The 24,999-nt window shown below is 36.1% G+C and overlaps 1 protein-coding gene and 1 pseudogene across 12 annotated transcripts in view; one reads left to right on the forward strand and one right to left on the reverse strand.

The window, feature by feature from the left end:
- The window catches only part of FAF1 (Fas associated factor 1), a 463,179-nt gene that overhangs the window by 378,429 nt on the left and 59,751 nt on the right, over window positions 1-24,999 (reverse strand). For 11 of the 12 annotated variants that reach the window (XR_009049289.1, XM_057710484.1, XM_057710451.1 and 8 more), the window contains exon 2: window positions 10,718-10,786. Coding sequence is in view for 5 of the 12 variants with exons in the window: in XM_057710421.1 (XP_057566404.1) it covers window positions 10,718-10,786 (69 nt within the window). In the remaining 7 variants the exon portion in view is untranslated. Of the gene's footprint in view, window positions 1-10,717; window positions 10,787-24,999 lie in introns of those variants that run through there. The other variant, XM_057710493.1, reaches the window with a different exon arrangement.
- On the forward strand, window positions 11,183-11,757 carry LOC130837511 (proline-rich protein 3-like; annotated as a pseudogene).

Raw genomic sequence — 24,999 nt, forward strand, 5'->3', positions numbered from 1 at the left:
TAATTAGTTAATAGGTGAAGGAGATAAACTCATTTTGGAATTCTATATTAGCTTCATAGAACACATCATGGCAGGTGGTGGGAATAGAGATGCAATGTCAATTATCTTTGTCTAAACCAAAACCAAAAATTGCTTCTTGAACTTCATTACTAGTGAACACAACTGATTTTTAAGACACTCTGAAACAAATGTGGTTACAATGAAAAATATATGTCCATGGTAGGTATTAAGATGCAATTATGTCACTTATACTAAATCTGGACATGACCTCATAGACCTTAATACACTTCTTCAGACAGGTAGTATCAACTGCCTTTGCACACAGTGGGGGAAAACAAAAAACAAAAAACACATGTTAAAACCATTTGCCATCTCTAGTATAGTGGAACCTGAATCTAGAGTCAGACGACCCAGACAAAGTTTTGGCCTTCCAGCCATGTCAATATAATGAAGGAAACTAAAATTTTGGTCAAAAAAGGTAGATACAGAAGATCTGAAAGACAGTGTAAAGGTGGCAGAATCAATGAATTATATAGATCCTAGTGTACTTGAAGAATTTTCCAAATCTGGTTACTAAAGAGTATGAGATGGGACTGAGAAAGAGGGATGTTTAAAATTAAGATTACAAAGGACGGGGCAGTGATTGGTAACGAAAAGGTTAAGGAAAAGATTATAAAATAAGGTACCTAAGGCAGGATAAATGTTTGACAGACTGGGAGAAAGGAAAGGTTTGAAGTACCAAGGGATGCATTGCAAACAAAGGATTTAATGAGAAAAAAGGTACTGATGTATAAAATTTGGTGGGACTTCCAGGTAACTTAAGTCAACAATGGCTGCCTACCTATTATGTAATATTTCTTTCTGTGTCATTTATCAATTTATTGACTCTCAGGTCCAAATGCACATTTCCTATGTTCTGGGACAGGCGAGGGGAGGAGAAGGGAGGGAAGGGAAGGAAACAATTCCTTTCAATATCTCTTTTAAAGTGAGTACAATCTTAAATTTTCTCAGTAGAGGGCACTAGAAGGATACTGCAGAGGAAATAGGCCCTCCTGCAGTTTCCAGCTGCAGCATAGGAGCTGGCAGTGCAGAACTGAGGACACCCAATGGAGCTCTGCCCTAGTCATGGGACCAGAACGTGGTCTTTCTGCAACTTTGCCATCTTGGCCTAGTGATAATCTTTTCATGGCCCTTTCAACATAGAAACCAGTTTTCAAAGGTCTCCTGTCCACCCACCAGTACCTTGACTCCCTTTACAAGCCCTTGTGCACAGCCCACCTGTGGTCAGAGGGTTCACACCATGCTGCCACTCCTTCTGCAAGTCTCCCACCCTCTACATGCAGCCTGCCTGTGCCCAATCCCATGCAAGCCCACTGCACACTCACACTACTGGTTGTTGGTTTGCTGTTTCTGCACACCAGAGGGTGCCAATTACTTGCCCAGTGACTACAAACCATTTCTGGTTTGGCCATACAGTGAACTTTTTCTTCTTGAGTGAGCTGAACCACTTCTCCAACACGGTCAGAATCCCTTCAAAGTATGTCCTTCCTTGGGTACTTTCCCTCAGCCCTATGGTACAATATAGTTTCCTCATATCTATCCTTACTCATTTATCATAGTTAATAATTCATTATATTAAACTCCACCTGTTTAACCTACTTTGTGATTTTATATATACTGACTGGACCCAAGACTGCTACACCATCCATAACAATACTATTCAACAACAAGGGTAAAATAAAGCTAAACAGAGAATATTGAAACTTCAAAATAACCGTGAATAAAAAGAGAAAAATTACCAAATCCTAGTGCATGATCTCTCGTGTTCCTGGTCCCAACCCTACTCCACAAACACAGACACAGAAAAAATGTGGCGAAGACAGAAGAGGGAAGCTAGAGAAGCAGATTAAAATTGCTCTAAAACTACTGCCTAAGAGCCTAAGTCCGATCCATCTGAAAACACTAAAAAGTGTATAAACAGATCAGAGCAAAGATTATAAGGAAAGGACTTCAAAAAAAGGTACAACTTAAAGGAGTAGACATGACCCAAAGGGCAGGCTAAGAAACACATAGCTTCTGCAAAGAAGAAAATAAAAGCCAAAACAAAAGTGAAAAGCTCCCTATGGCAGTCGAGTGTTAAAAGGGGGAAGAGGCAAAAGAGAATCATAAAACCAAAGCACCTGTTACTCCTCACCTTCCCTCCCCACCAGCTCCACACACACCAAAACAAACCAACCAAAAAACTGGATAAGTATCTGAGCTTTGCTAAACTGACAGAAGAGGGCGCCATTAAATAAAAATTTCGCAAATCACACCATTCCTATAAAAATGCATGTGCATGTGCACACACACGCAAACCGACAAATATATGAGGTATTGCAAAAAAAATCAGAAAATGAGATTTCACACATATCTACTAAGGAAAATTCCCTCTCACAAAGCAACCATAAAGCAGGAAAAACCTGTAAATCAATACCTCAAACAGTGTATTTAAATATACTTAAATAAACATTTAAGAATATGAAAAATCACCTTCATAGAGAAAGTTCAAAAATTATGAACAACAACAACAAAAAGGCAGGAAAAAATGAAAGAAAGTTGATGTTACCCAGGAAAAAAGGAAAATTCTCTCAGAAATGAAGAATAAATCACAAGATGCCCAAGGGAAAATAGATGCCAACAAAATTTAATATGAGGCACTGAAGAAAGTCAAGAAACCAACCAAGAGAATGAAAATAACATACGGAAACAAGTAAAAAGGATCAGAGAGAAAGCAGTGGAAGTGGAAGAGAGACAAAGTATTAACATTCATATTGTCAAGTCCCTGAAAAAGAAAAAGAAAGCAATAGAACAGACCTAAAATTTAAAACTATAATCTATAGATAAGAATCTATATATTGAATAGCTCACTGGTGCCTCAGAAAAATTAACCCAGAATGACTAACTCTGAGACATATTCTACTAAAACTACTAAATGTCAAAAATAAACTCCTCAAGGCCTCCAGGAAAAGATCAATAACTCACAAAGGCAAAAGAATAAGAGTAGCATCAGATTTTCCAATCCAATATATAAAACAAAGCAATAATGAAACAGTAGTTTTTTAAAAACACAATTTAAGTATGTAACCAAAGATTTTTATATGCAGCAGAGCTGTCCTTCAAATATCAGGGTGACAAGAAAACAATTGTCAGTACACAAAAACTTAAGGAATTGTGCACCAATCAGCCCTTCTTGATAGATCTACTAGAGAAAGAGCTTCATCCAATTGATGATTAAGAAAACTTAAGTAAAAGGGATCGATGATGACTATTTTTAAAATATATAAATATACATATCACTAAAACAAAGGTGAGACGCAGGATGAAAGACAAATAGATAAATTTTAATGTCCTGGAAAAAATATAGGTAACGTAATGTTTAAGTAAAAGAAGGAGGAGGGGAAGGAAAATAGAATAAGCACACTGATTGCTATATATGCAAAAGGCAGGCTTAGAGAGTACAATACTTGAAAATTGATAAATCATGTAGTATTTCATAGAAAGCACAGCAAGTACAACAAAGCAGGCATAATTACAAAATATTATGACAGCAATGACCAAACACATCAATCATATTAGTGAATATGAATGGACTTAATTATTAAAAGAAAAACATTTTCAATTCAGCTCATGAAATGACGCAACTAGATGCTATATACAAGATATACACCTAAAACAAAGTAATGACTAAAAATAAAATTAAATTAAAATATCAGGCTAATGATAACAAAGAGAGTAGGGTAGCCTACTGATATTAGACCAAACAGAATTCAAACTCAAAGCATTAAACATGATAAAGGTCACTTTTTACTGCTTAAAACCACACTTTACAAACCCATTTTTAAAATCAAGTTAACTAGTAGCTTAGCAAGCTTTATAAAATATCAAGATCAAACTGTATCTGATTGAACTGAACAATTTTAAAAACAAAATCATTTAAATTTTTATTTTCTTTTAAATGTTCAAAGCATAAGTAGCATATACTACTTCTTTCAGAATTAGCATAAAACCTCTGGCTTAGTTTCATAGCGGTAAGGGGACTCCTTACTACATACTTTACTTAAAGAGTTTGTGCTCTGAAGCATAGGTTAGATAAGTAGTACTAGAAATCAATAAACATTAGCCACATTTCCAAATTGCATTTAACAATGGGTATATCATTTCCTGCTAGCTGGTTAACACATCACATTCTTACTAGGTCTTAAAATCTCTGAAATTTTATCTACCATAGGTTTTATAAAAGAGGAGATGTTTGGTTCATGCAATAAAGTAATTCTAGAACTAGATTATATTCAAAGGAAAAGTAACAAAATATGAAGCAAAAGCCAATGAAAAAATAAGCAGAAAGTCAAGTTGCAGTCTTGGAAAAAATGTGGACCTCAAAGTTTTGATTTGATAATGTGAGCCACTAACTGTAAGTTTAATAAGCTGAGAATTTCATGTTTGTAAAAACTTGTTTTCCTTTGAAAGGGAGAAAACAATTCTTTCATACCTACTTAATTATACGTTAAATAGTAGTAGTTTTTTTTACCATGCTTAGTATTCCCCTGAGAGGCAGAACTGATGAAAAATTTCAAATAGGTTGGATTTATATGACAAGCTTTCTTTAGGGTAGAATGGTACAACCAGAAATAAACAGGAGAGAAAAAAATTTTGTGTGTGTGATGCCAAAAAAAAAAATTACAAAGAAAAGGATTTGTGAATAATATTTCTCAAAAAGCTACAACAGGTAGAAACCATCTAAATTTTATCCATGAGATAATGAAATCAGCCCAATCCTTGTGTATCTCGGCCTCCCTCTTTCCTCAAATCTTATGTTTGCCAGATAAGGAAGACTGACAGCAGTAAGAGTCATGAATCTTAATAGCAAAGACCTCTCAAATACCCAAATAATGGAAATGGAGAATAGATTTAAAAATAAGTATGCTAATAATAAAATCAGTCAAATATTTTATTAAGTAACTACCATGTCCCAAGACAAAATTAATAAGAAACATAATTCCTTTCCTCTAGAATCTTAGAATCTATTTGAAAGCAAAGCATAAACATACTTAAAGTATCATTACGTAACTATAGCAAAAGCTCTTTCACTTGACAATGTGAAATTAGTTGTGAATGGTAGAAAGAAAAGTATAGGAATTCAGAAAAGAATAACACACTGGGTATGGAAAATCTAATAAGCTTAAATTACAATTTTAAAGCTATTAAAATTTTTATGGAGAGACCTAGGTTCAAAATCACATTTTTATCCTTTATCAGCCGAGTGAGCATGAACAATTTACTTAAGTCACTGGGCCTCAGCTTCTCATCTGTGAAACAAAGATAATACCCACCTAACCACCTTTTGGAACTGCTGTGAAGATTAAATGAAATAATGTAGGTAAATCACTTGACATGATAACCTAGCACAAAGTAGACCCTCAATAAAAGGAGAGATGGTAGAGGTGGATGGATGATAGTCAAATTACAAACTGAGAAACTGAAAACTTCTGTAGAATTTTAACAGGCTTATAGTCCCTTAAAAACAAGAAAAACAAAGAAGGTATACCAAAGGAGGAGAAATTGATATGATGAGATACTCCTTCACAATAACATCTCTTTTGTCATAGCAAAGATCTGTGCAAATATAAGCCAGTGTCTAATGGCCATTGATGAAGGGCAGCACTCAATGCTTGGCTGCTTTCTGACGACAGAGACTCATTATGTCACTGGTTAGACTGGTCCATTCATAAAACTGCAGGTGTTCATAGCACTGTATAAAGTATTGATAGCAAAGCAAAGCACATTCGAGGAACTCTATAGCCACATCCTGAGTAGAGTGGTACAAGAAATTGTTCTAAGGCATTTTAGGATAAGTATTAAAACACATTTCTTCAAAAGTGAAAACTGGTGGAATGGAAATGTCTCAAAGCACCTCAATGAATTTCAAAATGAGACAAATTATGTGCATAATTTTCCGTGGGTTTGATTCTTCAGAGTTACTGACTTTATTATAAGCTTCTATTAATACAAAATTAATAGAAGGCTAGAAATTCAGTAACGATCCAAAATTGGATAGGCTTATTTGTTTCATTTTTGCCTTAAGTTGGGACATGCAGTTAAAGATAAATACAAGCATTCTGAATAGAGTCTTTCTTCAACAAACAGCTATGTCAGCACAGGCAGCAAATTACAGCAGAAATTGAGTGCAAAGTTCAAAAATCATTTCCTAAGAGCAGAGAGTACTTAAAGTATAGTATGGCTAAGTTAATGTTTATTTGTACTTGATTTCACTTAGCACTCGGTTATCAAGTGTATGTCAGCCTCCCCTGGATCTCCTAGAGCTTACTGGAAATATTGAAGGAGTTTCATACACACAGACCTTCCGTGAAACAACCACCACAGCATCTTGTCCAGCCATTATCTATGTCACAATGTTGTTAAAAGGATTCATCAAAATGGTATACATACAAGAGTTTCAAACTTATAAAGTTCCATTAAAGTGTTTACTTGTATTACTATTCATAACTGACTGCTTTTGTAGAATATTAACAGAAATTAGGACATAAAGAGATTCTCCATAAATATTTCATGTATCAGGGATCTGGAGGATAAACTAGCCCAAATCCCTTATTTTATATGACGTTCAGAGAGAAGTAACTTAGCCTAAGCCATACTCAATAAAATAACGACAGGAGTTTCAAAAAGCCAGGGATCCTGATTCAAGATGAATGCAATGGGCTTACCACTATAGTTAGCTGCCTCACATTTTGATTACTCAAAATTAACACGAGTCGTATACATTTCTATTCTCTACTGGCCCAAATTCTTCTAAACTGAAAACAGCAAATGAGCAGTGGGTCAATTATGGAGCCCAGATTTATAATTTATAACATACAGTGATCATGCTTCCATTTAAGAAGGCAATCCTTTGGTTAAAAATTCATTGCTAATAATTCTTCCTTGGTTATTCACCTTTCTGGATGTATACTGAATCAACTGCAATGACATTAATCTTCTCTTAACTCAAAGCACAGGACAATGTGGAAAATGAAAGTCTGAAGACGATGGAGGTATAGGGATTCATGTCAAGTAAATCAGTATCCCAAGATGCCTACCAATAGTGTTAAAGTTCATGTTATTTTGTTTTCAGCATGTAGCATATATAACCCAAACTGCAGTTGCCCCAAAATTAGTCAGTTGTAGGGTACTTAAAACATAGGATTTGGAAGCACTGCTCTGTGGATAGCTATTCAATGAAAATAACATACAGGATCAGGGAAAGTGACTAATGACTAAAGTTGCTGGGACTGGGCTATATTTTCATATAGAACAGTTTTTTATCTGTGTGTCTAAACCTATAAAACAGCAAAAATATTTGCAATCATTACTTTTTCAGGAAGTTACTCCCATTTCTGGGCATAATATACATGTATGAGACCACATGTCTTATCAATTTTTCAGTACACTTCTCAAAGTCAGACATCATATGGTGCTAACATGTTTTTAAGCTACCACTGTATCTAGCATAAATCTGGGTATATTGTGAGCAGTTAGTACCGACAGAATGAGTTTTCTGCTACTGGACTTTTAAAAATTCATCACAATTCCAGATTGTGATGCCTAACTCACATTTCTCTACACCTCTCTAGCAAAATACGCACAGAAACACTGGAGAAGTCTAACTGATATGTACAAAAAACTTAAAACGCAGACATGTCCTAAGCTAAAAACTCAAACCATGCAAACTGTTCCACAAGGCCCATAAAATACAAAGCAGTGATAATCATAATTTAGAAACACAAAACATAATGCACAGGTAAAAATAAAAAACACCATATAAAAAGTTCTATGATCCTAATGAAAGTTTGAACTAGTAATAGGTTATTCAAAATACTTGCTTCATTTTTTAAAAACCACAATGTAAAGTGAGTGCTGTATAAAAGCAAGGGAAATGAGAAATTTTACAGATCAAGATAGTCTCACAGCACAGCAAATGTTTACTGTGGATAAAAGTGGATTATCTGCAAAGAAAAGTCAGCTAGGACATATATTTCAAAAGAAAGCCAGAGTTTAAGACTGTGAAAGATAGCTTGATGCTTTTACTTGGACCCAACACAGGATGAGACTGCATTTCTGCAGAAACATAGCAACAGTGTTTTTAGCCTAAGTGCTATTTTAGGATTTTTCCAAAATCAAAAAACTCAGAAACAGTTGGAGAATACCTGTACCATTCAATTATTTAACACTATCTGGGAAAAATTCTCTTCTTGCAATACTCTAGATAGATTATTGGACTGAGAAAATATCCAGAACCAATAAATATTTAACCTTTGAAACTAATGAACATGGACCAACAGAAAGCAGATAAGGAAAGAACTTACATCCATTCCTCCAAAATGGTAATTCTCACTTCAAAGACTTGCAGTCCATTACTCCCAGTCTACAACCTCCCTTTATTCCAGCGCATATATCTCTCATCAGTACCATGGCAAGAGTGGCTTGGTGGGATTTTTAACCTCAACCAATAATTCACATCAGCCTCTCCAAGAGATACCCTAAAAATACACATACTAAATAAAGCAATGCTCTTGCTATTGCAAAAGAATTTTCCAGACAAGAAACCTGGTAATATCATTCCAAGTAAGTCACTGCCCCTTCCCCCACACAGAAATCAGGAATACATCACCTATACTGTGCTTTGTTAAGAGAATAACACAGTGGTAAAAGCACGGATATGAAGTAAGGCCATACAAATATTTGTAAATTTTGACAAGTGCCAGAACATGAATGTTTAATGAAACAGGCAATCTTAAAAATTTATATAGTTGGTAGAAATCTAAATTAGTGCAACCATCCTGGAAGGCAACATAACTACAAGTATCCCCAAACCTAAAATATGTATACAATTTGACCCAGAAACTCAATTATTAATTGAATTTATTCAATGTCTTCTAGGAAAACAATAGGTTACGTAAGCAAAGATGGATGTACAAGAATGTCCTCTAATGTGTATAATTCCAAAATATCACAGAATTCCCAAAATTCTAAATGTCTAACAGCATAGGACTGACTGGTAAAATTATTATGCTACAACCACACCATGAAGTACCATTCAAATATTAAACATTAAAAAGAATGATGAACAGTCACATTTACTTGGATAGAAAGACATTCATGATAGGTTGTTAAGTTAAAAGGGCAGATTATAAAATGGTTGGAATAGAAAAATGTAATTTGTATTTTTTAAATTTTAATCATATAATTAAAAGAAAACATTCTGGAATAATATACCCCAAAATGTTAAACAATAACTATCTCTAAGTGATGGAACTAAAGGTCATTACTAATTTATTCTTAGTAAATTTACACATTTTCTCATTTTACTATAATGAGTTATTACTTTTACAGGCTGTAAGCAGAGGTTTTTTATATTTGAATTTAAAAATTAATAGTGGTAAATCTACACAAAACACACAGATAACAGTTGATTATGTAAATCCACATATGAATTTGAATATACCTACATATCTAATCTCAGCTCTGTAATTATACACCTCGAGTTTGACTTTCAAAAATTAGCACTTCTTCAAAATTCTAATTTAGACTTTTTTAGGATTTCAAAGGTATTGAGAGACATCTGTGTCATCCCAACACAACCAATATTGTTCCTATACTGTTGTACAATTTATTTTTAGTTTGTTTTACAATTGTAAATAAATAACGATTTTGTCAATGTGCAGTGCTATGCTTGGCCTTGCCTTTTGAGTTAGTGCTCATCCCGCCTCAAAAAAACTAAACCACTTCTATAATAAACTGCCTGAAGTTCATAAGGAAAGCCACAGCAGAATGCTACTTCTTTAACAACTTCAGAAAGGAGTCATCATCAGTGAGGCCCCTCCCATCCCAAGAAATCAAGGAGAAACATCAAGTAGAGCTATTCAGACATTCAAACAAGTCTGACTTTTCTCTCCTTACAATCATCTCCACCACAATACTACAGGGGAAGATTAACCTTAATGTACAGTAAGAAAAGAGAAGTTTAAAAATAATTTAAATTACCTAAGATTTCATAATTTAGTAATTTAATACTGAACTAAATATGAACTTCATATTAAAGATATGACATTTAGGTTTTATTCATTCAGATTAGAATTACAGATGGACTACGTATAGCATGCTGAACCACCTATAAGGAATGTTAAAGACATTCAAGAATTCATAAAATTTCATTACTTGTCAGATAAAGAAAAAAGTACTTGAAATAAGTCAGAGAGTAAAAGACAAACACTGCATGACCTCACTTATTTGTGTAATCTAAAAAGAAAACCAAATCATAAGAACAGAGTAAACTGGTAGTTGGCAGGTGTGGGTAGAGAATGAGTAAAGGTGGTGAAAAGGCACAAACTTCCAGTTATAAGATGAATAAGTTCTGGGGATACAATGTGCAGCATGTAACTATAGTTAACAATACTGTATTATATACTTGAAAGTTGCTGAAAGAGTAATTTTAAAAGTACTCACCAAAAAAAAAACAAGAACTACGTGAGGTGATGAATGTGCTAACTAACCTTACTAGGGTAATCAGTTTGCAATACATATGTATATCAAATCATCCTGTTGTACACCTTAAACTTACAAATGTTATATGTCAAGTACATCTCAAAAAAGCTGGAAAAAGAAAACAGAAAGTACTTACCACTAAGTCCCAATTATTTTGTTCAAGCAGTGTAATAGCTTCATCAATGTTTTCAATGCCAGTACATGCCTTAAAACAAAGCAAATGAGAATTTTAGACAGAATTTTGGGAATGCAGAAGTTAATTAGAGTTAAAAAAAATAAACAGCATGTATAAGTTTGAACAGATACACAAATAAAGCCAAGACACTAAATGTGTAACACTGCTAAGCATTTTACACAGATGGTTTGAAAATTGTTAATTACAATACAAATTTCTATCACAATGAAATAAAAGACAATAAAGTACTAAAATATTTTTCAATGTTGAGCTTTGGAGCCCAGGATGATTTCTACATCTCTAACTGCCCACAAAAACTTTTATTAAAGAGCTTCTGATGGACAACCATGTGTTAAAAATGAACTTCAATCTGTACTTTGTACTTTATACAAAAATTAACTCAAAATAATAACAGACAAAAATCCCACTGCCGCGATTGCCACAACCACAATGCTGAAGTGAAAGAAGCAGAATCAGCAGCAGCAGCCCCCACTGCCACAGCAGGAAGAGACTGGAGAAGGATGAAAGTCCCATCAGACCACCCAGCCTTCTGCCCCGCACCCACCCCGTCATGACCAATAGAAACCCTGGTGATCCCAAGTCAGCTCTTCACAGAGGTCTTTCAGGATCAAAGGACCAATGATTACACCACTGCTGAGTCTCCCACCCCATCCCTGGGACAGAGGTCGAATTTGGGGAGGGCCAAGCTCCAGATCTGGCTCATATGGTCATAGCTGGTGGGGGGCTGATGCGGAACTTCCTTTTCCTGGACCAGGCCATGGGGATCCCTCTAGGGAGGCTTTCACAAAGAGCAGAGAAATCCTCAAAGCTTCAAGAGCTGGTCGCTTATCAAGAACACCTGCCCATTAAAGGATGGACCCCAGGTTATGGCACACAGATTCAACCGCCCTGTTGGCACTTTGCCAAAAATGTCCACTGTCCATATGAGGACTGACCTCTGTGCCTTCTACCACCCAGGTGTCAATGGCCCTCCTTTGTGAGACTGTGCCTTCCCACTCAGGCTTGAAGGAGCCCTCTGTGACCTAGTGGCCATATACTTTCCTGTGGCCCTGTTTCAACTACCACTCTCAGTCAGTCACACCCACCCCCATAGCCATTTGGGTCCAAAGTTGTGTTTTATCACTGGTGCGCAGTATGCACTCTTTCTTCTGATCCAGCCTCCAGAGACTCATCTTCAGGACCCCATCTTTGCTCCTTTCAACCACCTCCTGGATCCTCCTCCCCCTCACCAATGGACTGCTGAACAGGAAACTTCTTTGGTGCTGTTTCTCGTTCATCTGTCCACCAATCCCCCAGTGTAGCCCCTGAGAGCTGTGGAGCAGTTTCCTACCATTCTCTTCTTCTAGCTGCTTGTTTTAAGTCCTTTATATGTCACAACCCTTACCCCCAATGGTGTCAGCTGCTCTGTGAAACTCATCAGGTTGTCTGACCTGGGGTCAAGTTTGAATGACTGGTACAGTTACTCCCTGAAAGGCTACACTTCCTGTTTTGGGGTTCCATAGTTTCTGTGTCAACAGCATGATTACCACTGCTATGGTCTGTGGTCAGTGCACTCTGTGAAACTGTGTATCCCCTTGTAGCCTTTCTCAGTGTCAACAGTATTTTCATGACTTCCAACAGTAGAGTATATTCTTCTGCCAAATTGAGTGAAGCCGCTGGTACCCTCTAGACCTCTCCACCTCCCAACATGGGAGAATTATGAAACTTTCTACAAGACTGCCTCCCTAGTCCGCCCCATTCTTCTTCTAGTCTCAGTTTTTCTGGGTTTGACACAGGCCCAAGAGATGTCCTCTAAAGCCTCAGATGGGCCTATCCTATCTCCTCTCCAGCCCATTTTAGACTACATCACTGTGAGGCCACCAGCCCTTTTGTTTGAACTCTGTGAATCTCCACCTGGCAACTTTTGGGTAGAACCTGGACAGAACTGTTGCCCACTTCCAAACTTCCTTCCCTGGCACTGGTTGTTTTCTATGCAAATGGCAGTGAACAGGTTCAGTTTTGAACTGGCCCTGAGAAAAAAGGTCAGGAATTGCGTGGGCAAGAGGGAGGGATGAGAGCTGTTGGAGAACTGAGAATGAATTATTTTCTTAATTTTTTTTATATTAGTAACAAACACAGTGGAAAATAAATACATATATACCTAAATAAATAAATGACCTAAAGTAAAACCCCAAACTACAAAGCCTCTAGATCTGTGCTATAGGATATGGTAGCTGCTAGATACATATGGCTAGTGAGCCCTTGAAATGTGGCTCAGCTGAGTTAAGATGTGTTGCATTAAATACACACTAGTGTAGGACTTAGTACAAAAATAAAAATGTAAAGTATCTCAATAATTTTTCTAGTGAATACATGTTGAAACCATCATTTAAAATATATTTGCTTAAATAAAACATATTTAAATTAATTTCACCTGTTTCTTCTACATTTTGTTTTTTAACGTAGATACTAAAAATTTTTAATTACACATGACATTCTATTCCTAATGCTGTTCTAGAAGAAAACATAGAAGCAAATCTTTGTGACATTTATATACAACAGCAAAAGTACAATCCAAAAACTTGATAAAATGGACTTTATTAAGAACTACTCCTCAGGAATTCCCTGGCAGTCCAGTGGTTAGCATGCTGCGCTTTCACTGCTGAGGGCCCAAGTTTGATCCCTGGTTGGGGAACTAGGATCCCACAAGCCATGCAGTGAGGCCAAAAAAACTACTAAAATAAAGAGAAGTTTTATAAAAAAAAGAACTACTGCTCTTCAAAAGACACTGTTAAGAGAATGGAAAGGCAAGCCACACACTGGGAGAAAATATCTGCAAAACACGTGTAACAGAGGACTAATAACTGGAATATAAGAATTTTAAATTCTCAAAACTCAGTTTAGATAAATTATAAGTAGCAAAAGATTTTAACAGAAACTTTACCAAAGACGATACTCATATGAGAGTAAGGACATGAAAAAATACTCAACATCATTAGTCATTAGAGAAATGCAAAACAGAGAGTTACCATTTCCATACATTAGTGTGACAAAAACCCAAAACACAAACAATGTCAAGTGATGGTAAGGATGCAAAAGAACTGGAACTCTCATACACTGCTGGGGAGGAAGCAAAATGATACAGACACTTTGGAAAATAGTGCTAACAGATTAGCAGTTTCTTAGAAAGTTATGACACAGTAATCCCACTCCTAGCTATTTATCTAAAAGAAATAAAAACTTATGTTCATATGAAAGCTATACATGAATATTTATGACAGCTTTATTTATAATTGCTGAAAACAGAACACACCCCAAATGGTCTTCAACTGTACATTCATACAATAGAAAACTAATCAGCAATAACAATGAACAAATTACTAACAACACAAAACAATGTGGATAAATCTCAAATGCTAAGTAAAAGCCAGACTCAAAAGAGACTATACACTATATGATTCCATTTATATGACATTCTAGAAAAGGCAAAATTATAAGAACAGAAAATATATTAATGATTACTAGGGTTATCAGGTGGGAATAGGGGTTGACTACAAACACCAAGAGGGAATTTTGGAGGGTAAAGGAACAGTTTGAATCCTGAATAACATAAAAAAGCAACAAAAGGCAAACAAGTAAGACATTTAAAAATGCAATCTTCGGGACTTCCCTGGTGGCGCATGGGTTAAGAATCCACTTGCCAACGCAGGGGACACAGTTTGATCCCTGGGCCGGGAAGATCCCACATGCCGAGGAGCAACTAAGCCCGTGCGCCACAACTACTGAGCCTGTGCTCTAGAGCCCATGAGCCACAACTGCTGAGCCCAAGTGCCACAACTACTGAAGCCCAAGCTCCTAGAGCCCGAGCTCCGCAATAAGTGAAGCCACCACAATGAGAAGCCCAAGCACTGCAACAAAGAGTAGCCCCTGCTCACCACAACTAGAGAAAGCCCTCATGCAGCAACAAAGACCCAATGCAGCCAATAAATAAATAAAATTTTTTAAAAATGCACTCTTCATTTTAAGCTACATGAAAAAGACAGAAATAATCCAAAGGCTCCAAAGTACTAATAAAAGCTACTAAGAACAGTTAAGATAGAGCAGAAGTTACACAAAAGGAATTAGAAAGAAAAACTACAGGAAGTACAGAGCAAGCCTAACAGCAGCAACTATCAAACAGCACAAGCAAAAATACACCTTTACAATGACATCACCATTTTTCTTAAAAAAAAGAAAGAAAAAAAAGGGGGGGAGGAGGTAGTTCCACAAGACCATCCCTCCATAAAAACATGAAAAAAACACAGCAAAATCTGTCAAAATCAAATTTGCCAAAACTCTAGAAAATGGTCAAAGCTGTATGTCAACAAAGCAAATGCTGAAACAAGAAAAAGGTGACATTAGAAAAACAGTATGAAAATCTTGAGGCACTTTTATTTTCCTTTCTTCACTCTTGGCTCAATAGCAGTCTTGAATGCACTAGCCCACATTCCAATGGTTGGACCCTGGACCCTGGTTCTAGAGGAAGCAGAATAGACTTTGTTCTCAAAGAATCTGTTTGTCTATTGTGACCTACAGGGCTACCTAAAGGACTGACTGAAGGCACTCCCCTTTGTTTCATCAACTTGGATCTTAAGACAGAAAAGTAGCTATCAGGGGGCAATTCTTCAAAAAACACTTTAAGGCAAATGAATCCACTGCCACCTGGGACAAATATTACACTTGAGTCAAACAACACACACGTCCAAAACCTGGAGGAAAAGCTGCAAAGTGAACTTCTTTGGGAAATTAGGACGTTGAAAAACATTTGGAGAATTTAGAAGGGCATGCACATGTCCAAGGCATGACACCTACTCAGAGAAAACTACTGGTTCATCTCTAGGCTCAGCACAAGCAGGAAGTGAAGGGTAACACAGAGTTTTCAACAGCCTGAGTGTTACAGCGCCCCAACACAGAGGCAGCCTGCAAGGACTAGGAAAGGATTTTCTTTCTTCTTTTTCTCTCTTTCTTCTTATTTTTTTTTTTACTCCAGCTGTTCAGGAAATATCTCTCATAACACTAGCAGAGCACAACTAAAGAAAAAGAGATTTCAGATACTGCTACATACTAAATGTTTATGTCCACCCACCCCCCTCAAATTTCTATGTTGAAGCCCTAAGGCCCAGCGTAATGATACATGGAGATGGGCCTTTGGGAGGTAATTAGATTTAGATGAGGTCATAAAGGTGGAGCCCTCATGATGGGATTAATGCCCCTTATAAGAAGAGACAGAGGAGCTTACTCTTGCTCTCTCCTCTCTCTCTCAATGCCACGTGAGAACAAAACGAGAAGTGGCCATCTGCAAGTCAGAAAGACAGTTCCCACCAGAATCCAACCATGCTGGCACCCTAATCTCAGACTGTCCAGCCTTCAGAACTGTGAAAAAATAGATTCTGTTCTTTGGTATTTTGTTGTGGTAGCCTGAGCAAACTAAGACAGAAACCACTCATGACCAAAAAAATTTACAAAAATAGTTTAGAAAAGTCACTAAACAGAAAATTACAACCCATAGAAAGCAACAAAAACAAACCATGAGTAATGGGGAAGAATCTGATTTCCAGAGTTATCACACTGTAATATTTTAAATGTTGACTTTTCAAAAAAAAAATTGTGAAGCAATCAGGGAAACAAAAAGTATGGTCCATTCAAAGGAGAAATCAGTAGAAACTGTCTGTGAGGGAAGAACAGATATCAGACTTACTAGACAAAGATTTTCAATCACTATCTTAAATATGCTGAAAGAGCTCAAGAAACCATGGAAAAAGAACTAACAAAAACCAGAAGGATGATGTGTCCACAAATAGAGAATATCAATAAAAAGATAAAGATTATTTTACAAAACAAGAAAAACCTAGAACTGAACAGTACAATAACTGAAATGAAAAATCAGCTATAGAATTTTAAAAGCAACTTTAGGCAGGCAGAAGAAAGATCGGAGAAGTTAAGGATAGGTCAACTAAAATTATCCAGTCTCAGAAGCACAAATTAAAATGAATAAAGAACAATGAACAGAGTCTAAGAGATATAGGGGATCACATCAAGTGTTCCAACATATGCATAACAGGGAGTCTCAGAAGGAAAAGGAGCAGAAAAAATATTTGAAGAATCAATAGATGAAAACTTTCCACATTTGATAAAAGACAAGAAACTACAAATTCAAGAAGTTCAGTATATCCATACCAAAACACATTATGATAAGCTACCAAAAGCCAAAGAGAATCTTGAAAATAGCAAGAGAGAAGTATTTTGTATACAAAGAATCCTCAATAAGATTAAAAGCTAATTTCTCCTCAGAAACTAAAAAGGCCAGGAGACAGTGGGATAACATACTTAAAATGAAAAACAAAAAACAAAAACTGTGAACAACAACAACAAAAAGTCCTTTGAAATTGAAGGAGAAATAAAGACATTCTTAGATAAACAAAAGCTGAAGGAGGCTGTCACTATTAGACCTATGCTACAAGAAATGCGAAATAGTAAATAAAAAGACATTAGACAGTCACTGGACACTACACAAAAAAATAAAGAACACTGGTAAAGATAAGTACACAGGTATATATAAAAGCCAATACTATTGTGCTTTTGGTTTGTAACTTGTCTTTTTTTCTATATAATTTAACAGAAAAATGCATAAAATAATAATTACAAATAGATGTTAATGCACACATAATGCATAAAGATGCAAGATGTGATTATGACAATAAAGGAAGAGAGAGAGGAACACAGTTGTATACTGTTGAAGTTGGTATAAATTCAAAATAGACTGTTATAAATTTAAGGGGTTATTTGTAATTCCTAGAGCAACCACTAAAAAAAACTAAAAAATATACAAAAAAGGAAATAAGGAATCAAAACGGTACAATATAAAAAAGTCAAACAGAAAGGGCCGTAATGAAGGAACTGAGGAGAGAAGAAAGATATAACACATAAAAAACAAACAGCAAAATGGCAGAACTAAATGTTTCCTTATCAGTCATTATTTTAAGTATAAATGTATTAAACTCTCCAATTAAAAGGCAGAGATTAGCAGAAGGGATAGAAAGACATGATTCAATTAAATGCTATCCACAAGAGACTCACTTCAGATCCAAAGACACAAACAGGTAGAAAGTGAAAGGATGGAAAAATATGCATGTAATTACTAACCAAAAGAGAGGTCGGATGGTTATACCAATATTAGATAAAATGGACTTTAAGTTAAAAGAAAATTACAGGAGAATTTAAAAGGTATTATACATTTATAAAAGGGACAATCCATCAACAAGATACAAAAATAAGTATATACACAATAATAACAGAGCTTCCAAAATGTATGAAGAAAAATTTGACAGAATTGAAGGGAGAAACAGTTCTACAATAATAGTTGATGTCAACACCCTACCTTCAATAAAGTACAGAACAACTAGACAGAAGATCAATAATGAAATAAAAATCTTGAAAAATACTATAAACCAACTAAATATAACAGACATTTGCAGAACACTCCACCCCAAACAACAGAAATATATATTTTTCTTAAGCATACATGGAATATTCTCTAGGATAGCACATTATGTAAAGCCACAAAGCAAGTTTCAATGAATTTTAAAATACTGAAATCATGTAAAATACCTTTTTACTACCAAAAAGGAGTTTACAGTTGTAAATATCTTCATTTAAAAAGACAAAAGAGGCTTCCCTGTGGTCCACTGGTTAAGACTCTGTGTTTTCACTGCAGGGGGCATGGGTTGGATCCCTGGTCAGGGAAGTTACCCATGCCATGAGGTGCAGCCAAAGGGGAGGGAAAAAGGCAAAAGATCTCAAATCAATAATCTAACTTTACACCTTAAGGAAAAGAAAAAGAACAAACTAAGCCCAAAGCCAGCAAAAGGAAGTTATAAAGATTAGAGTAGAAATTAATAAAATAGAGAACAGAAAAACAATAGATAAAATCAACAACACCAGAAGTTTGTTCTTCAAAAGATTAACAAAATTGACAAACCTCTAGCTAGACTGATTAAGAAAAAAAGAGAGAAGACTCAAATTACTAAAGTTGGAAGTGAAAGTAGGGATGTTACTACTGACCTTACACAAATAAAAATATAAAAAGAACACTATGAATAATTATATATCCTGGATGAAATGGAAAAACTTCTAGAAACAAACTACCAAAACTGACTCAAGAAGAAACAGAAAATCCAAACTGACTTATAACAAGCAAAGAGATTATTGCATCAGCAATCAAAAGGTTTCCAGCAAAGAAAAGCCAAGGATCAGATGGCTTCACTGTCAAATTCTACCAATCATTAAGAGAAGAATTAACACCAATTCTTCTGTAACATTTCCAAAAACTGAAGAGGGAACAGTTTCTAAGTCATGCTATAAAGTCAGCATGACCCTAATAATGAAGTCAGACAAAAAGAGCACAAGAAAAGAAAACTAGAGACCAATATCAATTATGGATAAAGATGCAAAAACCCTCAGCAGAATACTAGCAATCTAGAACCAGCTACATATTAAAAGAGTACAAGCAATGATCAAGTGGGATTTATTACAGGATTGCAAAGGTGGTTCAACAAAGAGGAATCATTATACCACACTGACAGACTGAAGGGAAAACAAAGCAAACAAAAAAAATGATCATTTCAAATGATGCAGAAAAAGAATTGAAAACCCAAAAACCTTTCATGATAAAAACACTTAACCATGAATAAAAGGGAACTTCTTTAACATGATAAAAGACATTTATGAAAAACCCAGAACTAACATCATACGCAATCATGAAAGACTAAGTCTTTCTTTACCCTAAGATCAGGAACAAGATAAGAATGCCCTCTTTTGCCACTTCTATGAAACATTATATTGGGAATTCTAGCCATATCAATTAGGTAAGAAAAAGAAATTAAAAACACAGAAACTGAGCTTCCCTGGTGGCGCAGTGGTTGGGAGTCTGCCTGCCGGTGCAGGGGACGTGGGTTCAAGCTCTGGTCCAGGAACATCCCACGTGCCACAGAGCAACTGGGCCCGTGTGCCACAACTGCTGAGCCTGCGCTCCAGAGCCTATGAGCCACAACTATCGAGCCCATGTGCCATAATTACTGAAGCCCGTGCACCAAGAGCCCATGCTCCACAACAAGAGAAGCCACGGCAATGAGAGGCTTGCGCACCACAATGAAGAGTAGCCCCCACTCACCACAACTAGAGAAAGCCTGTGCATAGCAATGAAGACCCAATGCAGCCAATAAATTAATTAATTAATTAAAATAAAAACAAACACAGAAACTGGAATAGAAGTAAAACTACCCCTATTCCCAGATGACGTGATCTTATTCAAAATCCTAAGGAATTCACACACACACAAACACACACACACACCAAACAAAAACTATGAGAGCTAATACAGCAAAGCTGCAGGATAAAAGATCAACACACAAAACTCAGTTATATTTCCATACACTAGCAAAGAATCTGAAAAGGACATTAAGAAAATAATTATGTTTGCAATATGGTCTAAAAGAATAAAATATCAAGGAGTAAATTTAACTGAGGAAATGAAAGACCTGCACAGTGAAAGCTTCACAATATGGCTAAAAGAAATTTTAAAAGAACTAAATAAGTGAAAAGACATTAGATGTTCACAGATTCTAAGACTTACAATCATTAAGAACAATACTACTCAAAGTAATCTACAGATTCAATGCAATCCCTATCGAAATTCCAACAGACTTTTTTGTAGAAAAAAAGCTGATCCTCAAATTCACATAGAATTGCAAGGGATCCACACTAGTGAAAACAATCTTCGGGGGTAAAAAAAAAAAGTTGGAAGACTCACCCTTCCCAATTTCAAAACTTACTACAAAGCTACAGTAATCCAAACAGTGTATGACAGATATAAAAACATATAATAGAATTGAGAGTCCAGAAATAAACCCAAACATCTATGGCCAATTGATTTTTCAAAAATGTACCAAAGCAGTTCAATAGGGAAAGAACAGTCTATTCAACAAATGCTGTTGAGACAACTGGATATCCACATGCATAACAATGAAGCTGAATCCCTACCTCAAACCATATACAACAATTAACTCAAAATGGATTAACCACCTAAATATAAGACCCCAAATCATAAAACTCAGAAAAAAATATAAGGGTGCATCTTCATGATCTTGGATTTGGTAATGGGTTCTTAGATATGACATTAAAAGCACGAGAAACAAAATTAAAAATGCATATACTAGATTTAATGAAAAATAAAAATATCTGTGTGGCAAAGGACACTATCAAAAAAATGAAAAGGCAACCTACATAATAGAAAAAAATATTTACAAATCATACTTCTAATAAGGGTTTAGTATCAAGATTAAACAAGGAATTCTTACAACTCAACAACAAAAACAAAGACAACCCAACTGAAAAATAGACAAAAGGGATTTCCCTGGCAGCGCAGTGGTTAAGAATCCGCTTGCCAATGCAGGGGACACGGGTTCAATCCCTTGTCCATAAAGATCCCACGTGCCATGGAGCAACTAACCCCATGTGCCACAACTACTGAACCTGTGCTCTACAGCCCTTGAGCCACAACTATTGAGCCCACATGCCACAACTACTGAAGCCCATGCGCCTAGAGCCCATGCTCTGCAACGAGAAGCCACCGCAACGAGAAGCCACCGCAACAAAAAGCCCGCGCACCACAACAGAGTAGCCCTGCTCTCCACAACTAAAGAAAGCCCGCACACAGCAATGATGACCCAACACAGCCAGTTAATTAATTAATTAATTAATTTTATAAAAAATAAACAAAGGATTTGAATAGGTATTTCTCCAAAGATATGCAAATGGCCAACAAGCACATGAAAAGATGCTCAATATCACCAATCATTAAGGAAATGGAAGTCAACCACAATAAAATACCACTTTATCACACCTACCATGATGGTTGCATTTTTTTTAATGGAAAATAATACACGTTGGCAAAGAGTTGGAGAAACTGGAATCTTTCCACACTGCAGGTAGAAAGGTAAAATGATTTAACTGCTGTGTAAAACTGTTCGGTGGTTCCTCAAAAAGTTAAACATAGTTTCCATATGACCAAATTCTACTCCTAGATACAGACCCAAGAGAATGAAAACATCTATCCAAACAAAAACATGTACAGGAATGTTCACAGCAATATTATTCACAATAGCCAAAATATGGAGACAACCCATCTGTCTATCAATGGATGAATGGATAAATAATGTGCTATATACACACAAAAAAAGAATGAAGTACTAGTATATGCTACAACATGTATGGCCCCAAAAACATAGTAAGTGGAAAAAGCCAGACACAAAAGATCACATATTGTATGATTTCCATTTATATGAAACGTCCAGAAGGGATAAATCCACAGAAACAGAAAGCACATTGGTGACTGCCAGGAGCTGGGAGGAAGGAAACTATGAGGAGTGACTGGTAAAGAATTCACCTGGAGTGCAAAATAATATCCCTTGTTCTCAAAAACCAGTACTCGATCTGGGAAAGCAAGGATAGGTTCACATAGAAGGCATTCAGAGACAGGTGTAAGCAAGAAACTTGGGAAATGAGGAGCCCAGTAGAGGCAGATATCAGAAAATACCAGTCAAAAAAATAAGTGTACTTTCTAATGGTTAATGGCCAATTATGAATGAGAGAGCTCATATGCAGTAGCCTAGAACTATAAAAAGAATCATACAAAGGAAATATATTTAAGGAACTGGTTATCTTTGTGTCAGAGAAAGAAAGAAACTTCAGTTTGTGAGGCCTAGAGGGATATTCTAGGTCTTTCTCACCACAGAAATCTCAGGGGCAGGGGAGGTGGCGTGGAAGGACGGATCCAGAAAAATCTAACACATGCAATGATACATAATTTTTTTTAAAAAAGGGACACTGCAGCAATACCTTGGGTAGAAAAGGGCAGCAAAACATAGCAAAAGATAAAAATGCTAAGGAGCAGATAAAAAATTGTAACCAAACATCCTGCCATAAATGTAGCATATTTAATAAAGCAATGAACCCTATGAAGACCATCAGGACAGACATCAAAATTCAAGGAAGAGAGGATTTAAAAATAGAAAGAGATAAAGCACAAAGCAGCAAAATTTAGGAAAGAAATTGAAGGCGGGGATAAAAAAAAACAAAAAACAAACAAGACTAAATGGAAGAAACGATGGGGAAAATAAACCTTGCAAAACACTGGAGGCACTCTGGAAGAGAGAACAAAATGAAATTTAATTTAAAAAATAAAGTAAAAACACTTGAAACAAAATGATAAATTGCCAAAATTCTGCAGGTGTAATGGACATTCTGTTGGTGAGGATTTGTAACAATAGCCAGCTTATATATTCATAAGAGAAGTATAAACTGATACGGCCCTGAAAAAAAAAACCTATCTGAAAATATCTATCAAAATTACAAATGTAAAGGCAGAAACAGAGACACATATGTAGAGAACAAACATATGGACACCAAGTGAGGAAAGCGGGGTGGGATTGGGGTGGGATGAATTGGGAGATTGGGATTGCCATATATACATTACTAGTAAGAAAAGAAATATCAAACTATACACTTTAAATATATGCAGTTTATTGTAGGAAAAAATAAAATTACAAATGTAAACAATCCTTTTGCCCAGCAGTCCCACTTCCATTTATACACCTGCAAAATGATCAATGTACAGTTATTCATTGCAGCATTATTTATAATACGAAAAATTGAAATGATCTAACAGAGAGGCTTACAATTCCTCCAGTTCCCACCAGCTCTCATCCTTTAGCCTCTCTGAATCTCCAACCATGGACACGGCAAACAGTACCAGCTTCTTCTATATATCACCCACATCACCAGGGTTAGAAGTGGTGTCAGTCATAGACATGGTTCCAATTTGTCTTCTTGAATTTCAGCTTTTCTTCCTAGCTGCCTGCTTTACTGACCTACAATGACTTCAGGCTCACCACCATACACAGAGGAAGTAGGCTTCCTTAAACTTCTTCACCAACTTTCCTTTGTGATACCTGGTGAGTGACTTTTCCCTCTTTTGGACCTTTACTTCCCCCCAGCTTTTTCCACAACTGTGTAAAGGTTAATCCCTTTATTAATAAGTCCTTTATTCCATATTCATAGTGGCCCACCTTCCCTAATCTAATTCTAACTCATGCAATGAACCAAAAGTGAAAACAAAAAGACAAGAGTTTTATAGGTCCATTTGCAGATGCTGTTTATGCCCCAATCAAATGATCTTTCCCCAGCTCTTGAATCTATTTCTTACTTGCTACAGGTATCAGCTTCCAAAGGCTGAAGCGTGCACTCTTCCTTGGAGGAATGCCCTTTGCTGATAGGAGCTATAGAGCAGAGATGCCTGAAAGGTTCCATGCTCCTCCCCAGGAGTGGGCTTTGGCCAATTAATTATTGATGCAGAGGTATAACAGCGCTGGTGGTTCCTTGACCCTGGGTGATTCCATTCTACAGTACAATTTTAGTTTCCAAAGCTCCCTGTGTAAACAGACTGAAGATAGACATCTGAAACCGTATATCTCCCACCTAGTTTCTTCCTCTGCTCTTACTCCTTTAACAGGTTTTCCTGAAGCCACTTCCTCAATAAATTACTTGCACAAGAATCCCTGTCTCAGACTTTGATTCTAAGAAATCTAAGCTGAGACAGTTCTTCACACATGAATATATAAGAAAGACTGAATCAATTCATAGTGAGTGCTATCAACTCTCTGTAACTGTTCTTATTTCCCCAAAGCTTTGACAATTTTATTACAATTACCAATCTTTGTTAGCTTCACTAGTGGTTTCTGATACATTAAAATTGTTTTAATTAGCAATTATTTAATCAAGTATCAGAATTCCTACTGATTATTATTTTACAGTAGAAATATTTACTTCCAGTGAAATATTCCAAAATGTGGTATATACATACAATGGAATATGACTGAGCCCTAAAAAGAAATGAAATTCTAATATATGTTACAACATAGATGAGTGTGGAAAAATTATGCAAAGTAAAATAAGCCAAACACAAAAGGACAAATATTGTCTGACTCCAATAATATGAGATACCCAGAATAGATAAATTCACAGAGCAAGAAATTAGAGATTACCAGGGGCTATGCGTAGAGGTAAAGGTATTGTTTAATGGGTACAGCATTTCTGTTAGGGATAATGAAAAGTTCTGGAATGAAACAGTGGTGATGGCTGACACTGCG

This window comes from Hippopotamus amphibius, chromosome 1 (assembly GCF_030028045.1).
Source record: "Hippopotamus amphibius kiboko isolate mHipAmp2 chromosome 1, mHipAmp2.hap2, whole genome shotgun sequence".
Taxonomy (NCBI): Eukaryota; Metazoa; Chordata; class Mammalia; order Artiodactyla; family Hippopotamidae; genus Hippopotamus; species Hippopotamus amphibius.